Source organism: Microtus ochrogaster, unplaced genomic scaffold (genome assembly GCF_000317375.1).
Source record: "Microtus ochrogaster isolate Prairie Vole_2 unplaced genomic scaffold, MicOch1.0 UNK42, whole genome shotgun sequence".
NCBI lineage: Eukaryota > Metazoa > Chordata > Mammalia > Rodentia > Cricetidae > Microtus > Microtus ochrogaster.
This window is the reverse complement of record NW_004949140.1, coordinates 1-7565: the sequence shown is the minus strand read 5'-3', so window position 1 is coordinate 7565 and position 7565 is coordinate 1. Positions and strand designations below refer to the sequence as shown.

Below are 7565 nucleotides of genomic sequence, written 5' to 3'. Positions count from 1 at the left end.
TTTCAAACAGTTTAGGATCATGGAACTCCCGATCCCATTTAAATTAATTCAAAGTAAATTTGAATTAATTTGAATAATTTATAATTACAACCCTAGTGGGATGTCTTTACAGAGACATTCTATCTGAAGGATATTAGCATTACAAGGACTTACACACAACATTTCTATATTAATATGCTATTAATAAAATAATTAACTCAGAAATTGTATTCATATTTGTATGTTAAAACACACATATTCATAATTTATCTATAGGATACATGTATGTGTCATACATATATGTCTAGGGAGTGAAAGGAGGTTAGTACTATTCTGTGCTTCATCTTGAAATGAGCCATTTTTAGTTGCTTAGATTTTCTTATCCCATTTTATGCCCACAGAGGACATAAAACTAAAAGTCATTTTAAGGGGCCTGTAGGGATCTCTAAGAGTTAAAAACACTTGCTGCTCCTATAAAGGACCTGAGTTTGGTTCCTATCACCTATATAAGGTAGCTCAGGACCATATGTAATTCAAGCTCCAGGGGATTTGACCCTCTCTTCTGGCCTCTGAGGGTACCTGCATATAGACGCAGACACATCTATACACATGAATCGTTAAAACATCTTTTAAAAACATGTTATTTTGAAACATAATGTGGTAAAAAAAACCATGACACAACAACTCTCCCCACAGGACGAAAGTATTCAAGATAAGAAGCAAATTCTAGAATAGCTGTCTTGCCAAATTGTCTTCTCCTTACCTGAACTCTAGTTTCAGTCACGCCTATCCATCTTGCCAGCTGTTTTCTGAGGGGAAAAAAATGACAGATGTTCATTACTGGGCATCTTGGATAAAATAAAGTATATGAAAGATACTTTATATATTTTTTAAATGTTTGTCCCATCCTTCACCTACTGGGACATTCACCTTGAAGATTTTGAGATTTTAAAAAATTCTACTGGTGCTGGGTGGTGGTGGTGCATGCCTTTAATCCCAGCACTTGGGAGGCTGAGGGAGGCGGATCTCTGTGAGTTTGAGGTCTACAGAGTGAGTTCCAGGACAGCCCGGCCTATACAGAAAAACCCTGTCTCAAAAAACAAATAAACCAAACCTGCTGGTAATTTTGTTTTATTATCACCTACCATTAGCAGACATTAAAACACACCATGTCCCCAATAAGAATTTTGAAAAACCCACTAATTTGGACAGCATAAACCTCCAAAGAAATGCTCCTAACATCAACTGAGGTGGTTCACAAGACTTTCTCAAATAATAATAATAATAATAAAAAGCTACAAAACAAACACAAATAGGAAAAACCTATGTGAGGCATTTTGTCCGGATTGAAGGGTAAGCACGAATAAAGGAAGACAGATTAATGGGGGGGGGCACATCTGAAGACTTCTAATGTCCAATTAACTCATGAGGATGTCCAGCCTGCTGACCACCAGGGAAACGAAATATCACATTTTATTTGTTCAGTTTATTTAGTGTGCATCAATGGATGCATTCTGTAGGTGTAGGGGTGTGTATACCCGTGCTCTGATGCACCTGTGCAGGTCAAAGGGCAACTGATGGGCATTGGGTCTCTCCTTCCACCAAGAAAGTCATCCTTTATTATTTTAACCATTCAACTTTTCACATGTCTTTCAACAGGACCTTACTCTTATAAAATTCATTGCCCCAAGTTTTCCACTCTGATCCATTGAAATAATGTAAGAAGATACTTCCATTCCCATTGTCTTAGTTAGGGTTACTATTACCCTGAGGAAATCACCATGACCAAAAACAAATTGAGAAGGAAAGTGTTTCTTTGGCTTACACTTCCAGATCATCATTGGAGGAAGTCATTGGAGGAAGTCAATACAGGAAGTCAAGTAGGACAAGAAGTTAAGAGACGGGAATTGATGCAGAGGCCATGGAGAGGAGCTGCTTACTGGCTTGCTCCTTATGGAGCCCAGAATGACTGACCAGCCGAGGGATGGCCCTACCCACATGGTCTGGGCCCTCTCACATTAATCACCAATTAAGAAAATACCCTTCAGGCTGGTCGGCATCCCGATCTTAGGGAGGCATTTTCTCAGTTGAGGTTCCCATCTCTCTGATGCCTCTAGCTTGTGTCAAATCCACAGAAAACTAGCCAGCACGCCCATTTTGCACAACTCTCACCACTCCCCCCAGCACACTGGTGCAGGAAGGAGTCCGGCAGCCTTGCTTTGGGAGGGGGATTTTATTTACCTAGGGTAAGAGATGGGCTGAGGAGATAGTACAGAAGCTAAAGGCACTGCCAGCAAGCCCTAAGGCCTGAGGGTGATCCTGGGACTCTGTGGTGGAAGGAGACAAGGGACTAACTCAATTGTATTCTGCCCTTCACACCATCAAATGACACTAACACCCACAGAAGCGCATTCCCACACCCACAAATAAAATCAAGCAAATGAATGAATTAGCAACATGCAGATTTTAAGGAGTGGTAAAGGAGGAGGATCAGGGAGAGAGCCAAAAGTCACCCTGGGCCACCACGTGCTCCCAGGAAACAGGGTTTCAGGCTACGCTATTTGCTTACCTTAGTTCTGCGCTGATGTAGTGATTTTGCTGGAAAAATCGCTCCAGCTCCTGCAACTGCCACTGGTTGAACTTGTACTGGAAGCCACGCTGGCGCACCAGCACGGACACAGGTTGTGCACATTCTGCAACCTCCATGTCCCTGGGGACTGGCTCTTTTGGCTGCTTCTCATTCTCCTGGTCACTGCGGCTGGTGCCATGGTCCTCTTGTTTCAAGTTATCCATGAGGCCTGAGGCACCAGCAGCTGAGGGCCCTTCTCCACTGAATTCTTCTGCTCCTTCCCCTTCGGCTGCAGCTGCTCCAGCCTGGCCCTGACCACTGTCATTTTCCATCCTTCCCTCTCCAGTCAGAAAGATCTGTGTCTTTACACCTGGAAGTAGAGAGACAGAGAAAGGCCAGGAGTTAAAGCCCAGGGTGACCCGAGGGCGCCGTGAAGTCGCAGCGAAGCCAGCAGCACACAGCGCCTGTCTAGTCGTCTCGGTGGGACACTCCTCCCCTCGTGGACATCTCCGATCCACCTTTCCCAGCACACACTCACCATTCCGTTTTTCTTCATCCTTATCAAGTCCTTCATAAAGCAGGTAGTTGGTGTCTCGGCGCTCCATGCCTTGAATGCTCACTAGCAGCTTGCCTCAGGAGGTTCTGGGTTGGAGCTCTTGCAGTTACGAAAGCCCGAAAGCCTCTCAACCAGGAAGAGTTCTCTTTTGGCCCTGGGGGCTGGTAGTACAGGTTACCAACTATCCAATCATGAGCTTGCTATCCTGGCTGCTACAGGTTGAGCCCCTAAAGCGCAAAACAGAGCCCTTTGGTACGGCAATGAGCAGAATATGTTTGCCTGGAAGGCACGGTCCTTGGGTTTGTAGGGATGCGGTTGATACTCTCCAAGTCACTGCTGAGCCTTGGTGAGTTATCTTCCTAGGGAAGGCGTGATAGTCATCTGTGCCAACAGATTTATATTGAAGAAGAAAAGCTCTGGAGGCTCTGGAGAGATGTTTGTAGACTATCACTTAGTTAGTTGGGGCTGCTTTTTCACAGCCTTAATCACTGTGCTCTGAACAGAAGAAAGTGGATTTCTGCGAGTTCCAAGCCAGTCTGGTTTACATAGTGATTTCCCGGCCAGCCAGAACCACAGTGAGACAATTTCTTCTCAGGGCCTAGTAGTTAACCTGTTACTTGACAAAGAACAGAAATTAAAGATTATCCCATGAGGTCTTTTCCTTTGGGTTTTCATAGAAAGCAAATTTAGAGTCTGTCATATTTGCATTGTCTGCCTTTACGGGAGCTGGGGCATGGATTGGGGTTTAGTAGGACCTTTAAGCCTTTTTAGTGCTGTTAAGTACTGTTGAACCCGTGAGAATTGTCATACCTGGGCTGAGATTCCTCGCTTTTCTCTTGAACGCATTTCTGTGAATGGTCAAAAGTCAAGAACAGACTTTTATGCCTGGTTTCCATCCCAGAGTCAAGCAGCCCCTTCACTGGCATGTGTGGTCAGACTGGTCCCAAGACAGCCAGCTTTCCCCAGCATGTTCCGGTCAGTCTGAGAGTAGAAAGAGCCTCAGACAATTATGATATCTCCAGGAAGTTCCTTTTGTAGGGTGCCTGAGTAGGAATTCTTCTCCCACCAAAAGATATACCTCGGAATTCCAGAACTAAGTCTACGTATGTATGTTTCCTGCCCTTTACTCTTTGCTATGTAGCCCGAAGCTGCTGTTGTCAAGGTACACAGAGCCTGGGAATTTTTTTCTCTCTAATTCTGGTCAAGATTGCAAAGATAACCACATCCGTGTTGAGCATATAGCTTACTGCATAGAGCCTAGCCTAGCACACACACCACTACGGCTATTTCCAGCACTGTATAAGCCAGCACGGAGTCTCAGTTTGTGATGCCTGTAATCTTAGCACTCAGGAGGTAGAGGCATAAAGTTTAGAACTTCACCTTCAGCTACAGAATTTGTTTGAACCGAGCTAGGGACACATGCACTTTTTTTTTTTTTTAAAAAAAAAGCAAACTCGCCGGGCTGTGGTGGCGCACGCCTTTAATCCCAGCACTCGGGAGGCAGAGGCAGGCGGATCTCTGTGAGTTCGAGACCAGCCTGGTCTACAAGACCTAGTTCCAGGACAGGCTCCAAAGCCACAGAGAAACCCTGTCTCCAAAAAAAAAAAAAAAAAAAAAAAAAAAAAAAAAAAAAAAAAAAAAAAAAAAAAAAAAAAAAAAAAAAAAAGCAAACTCCATCTCCTCCCCCAAATTCCAATATTGCCATTTTGAAATAAGGTAGTGGGCGATGGGCCTGATTTAGTTTTGAAATTCACTGATATATGCTTCTTGTCTTAATATGTGATCTATCCTGAAAAGTGTTCCTAGTATATTTTTAAAAAAGTGTATTTTACTGCTTGTGGTTCTAATGCACGTAGGAGTTCTAGCTGGGTAGGACTATTGGTTGCTTTTCCCCCTTGGCAGCTTACACAGCACCAAGTTTGGAGACTACGAAAGCCAGTCTTGGCAGAGGGGGGCTTTCATGTCAGTTCCAGTGGTATTCCTACAAGTCCTGTGTGTGAAGTGTCACATTTCCAGTAATACGGACTCACCGTTGCTTCTCAAAGGCCACTGAAAGCAGCAGCATTAGCCTGACAACTTTCAGGTTTTCTCACTCTCTCCAACTTGAAATGGGGCTTCTCATGCCTGCTATTGGGGGTTTTGTTATATAGTCTATACCTCTTGGGGGGAGCACTGTCAGCCCAAGTGGGATAACTGAGCTTAGAGAATATATTTTTCCTAAGCTAGTCTAAGTGCTCTTGCACATGCATATACACACACACTTACATATCCTAAGCATGTATATGTGTTTATACGCATAGACTTAGATGTATTATGTGTAATTTTAGGTAAACAATTCCTTATTTTTTTCAGACATCCTTAGTGTTGTTTTACCCTCTCTCTCTTTCTTTAATGACCTCCCTCTCCACTCTGCAATTAAAGGCCACATTTTCCCATTTCTCTCCTTTGTGTACTGCTGTTCTCTAGTGCTATCCGCCCCCCATGGTACCTTTTTGCTTTGCTGGTTCCTGCGGCTACTCCAGGATATGTACTGCCATCCGAAGATTTGGATCTTGGAGCTTCATATGAGGGAGACCACTCTTCATTTGTCTTTCTGGGTCTGGCTTATCTACCACAATATATTTCCTAGCTTCATCCACTGCAGATTTAATAACTTCATCTTTTTTACAGACAAGTACTGTGGTATAGCGTGTCTGTACTACATTTTCACAATCCATTCATCACTTGAAGGACATTTAGGTTGTTCCCATTTCCAAACTATTATGAACAGGGCCGCAGTGAACATGCCTGAGCTCGTCTCTGTGGAATAGGACGTTTTGGCCATATGCCAAGGAGTGGTATCGCTGGGTCCTCTAGTAGATTTAATTTTAGCTTTTCTAGACTTCTCCACACTGATTTTCAGAGCGGCAACGGCACTTTTTTTCACCTATGGTGAGCAAGGCTTCCCTTTCCCATATCACCGCCAGCATTTGCTGGCAGTTCTTCTCGGCAGTTTAGCCATTTTCACTGGGGGATGTTATTTTCAAAGTGGTTTTCATTTGAATTTTTCTAATTGCTGAGGATATTGAACACTTTTTGGGATTTTTAAAAATTATTTCTTATTCTGAGAGCCCCTTGTCCAGATCCAGATCCATAGCCCATTTTTTTTTTACTTTGGGTCATTTCTTTTCTTGAGTTTAGTGGTGTTATTATTTGTGTGAGTGCTCTGGACATTGTGGATATGAGTTGTTTGTCTGATGTACTGCTACAAAGATTCTTATTCACTTTCAAGGCTTCTAAGCCAGTCCGAATCAAAATTCCCACATCCCTTACAGACTTAGAAAAAAATCTTGATTATTTCTTTTGCTGTAAGAAGGCTTTTATTTTATGAGGTTCCATTTGTCAATTGTTGATCTTAATTCCTGAGCAAACGAAATCCTATCCAGAATGTCCTTCCCTATGCTTATCTCTTGTGGGGTAATGCCTATGTTTTTCTCCCAGTAATTACAGCATTTCAGGTTTCATTTAATTCATTCACTAAATGGCCTTTAGTCATTTAGTCCATTTGGCATTAATTTTTGTTCCATTTACATGCATGTTTGTTTTTGGTGTATATGCAAGGCTACCAGCTTGAAGTAGTTTTTTTTTTTTGAGACAGAGTTTCACCTTGTAGCCCTGACTAGCCTTGAATTCACTATGTAGACTAGGCTGGCCTCAAAATCACAGAGATCCCCCTGCCTCTGCCTTCTGAGTGCTGGGATTAAAGACGTGAGCCATCACCATTTGGCCTAGTTTTGTGATTTGATTTTGTTTCCTGCCACTTTGTTGATCTTTTTTATATATGCCTGTATTTGGCTTGCCAGCACGTTTTCTTTATTCCCATAAAAAGTTCAGGCAATACAGTAGCAGTAGCCATCTCTAAATCCAGTTCTGATGAAATTCGGTGTGGGGTGGAGGTACAAAGCCCCTAGGGATAACTGGCTGAACTGGGGAGCTCCAGGTTCAGGGAGAGACTTTGTCTCAAAAAAATAAGGCAGAGAACCAGGCAGTGGTGATACATGCCTATAATCCCAGCACTTGGGAGGCAGAGGCAGGCAGATCTCTGTGAGCTCACTACAAAGTGAGTTCCAGGACAGCTAGGGCTGTTACACAGAGAAACCTGGTTTCAAACCCCTCCCCTCCCCGCAGAAAGCTAGAGAACAATTGAGAAAGACACCTGACATAGACACCTGGTTTCCATATGCACAAGCACGTGCATACACACCCTTCATGCACATCACTAGAAAGAAAAACCAATAATGTTATTTGGAGGTAAGATACTAGCTTCCATTTTGATCTCAGTTTATATGATTTTGAAGTGATCTTTGATTCACTAAAGTCTTTGGCCTAGAATTGAATTTTATCTCTTATCAAGGTCATGGGAAATTTCTTTGGATTTTACTTGTCTATCTGTATATTTTTCTAGATTTTGCTTTTTTTTTT

At 42.8% G+C, this 7565-nt stretch overlaps 1 protein-coding gene across 1 annotated transcript in view; it reads right to left on the bottom strand.

The window, feature by feature from the left end:
- Positions 1-3153, bottom strand: part of LOC101979362 (rhox homeobox family member 2-like) — a 7099-nt gene extending 3946 nt beyond the window's left edge. The window contains exons 1-3 of the mRNA XM_005368916.2: positions 3087-3153; positions 2549-2918; positions 743-788 (exon numbers count right to left, since the gene is read on the bottom strand). Of these exons, the coding sequence (XP_005368973.2) occupies positions 743-788; positions 2549-2918; positions 3087-3153 (483 nt within the window). The remainder of the gene's footprint in view (positions 1-742; positions 789-2548; positions 2919-3086) is intronic.
- Positions 3154-7565: the final 4412 nt, after the last annotated feature.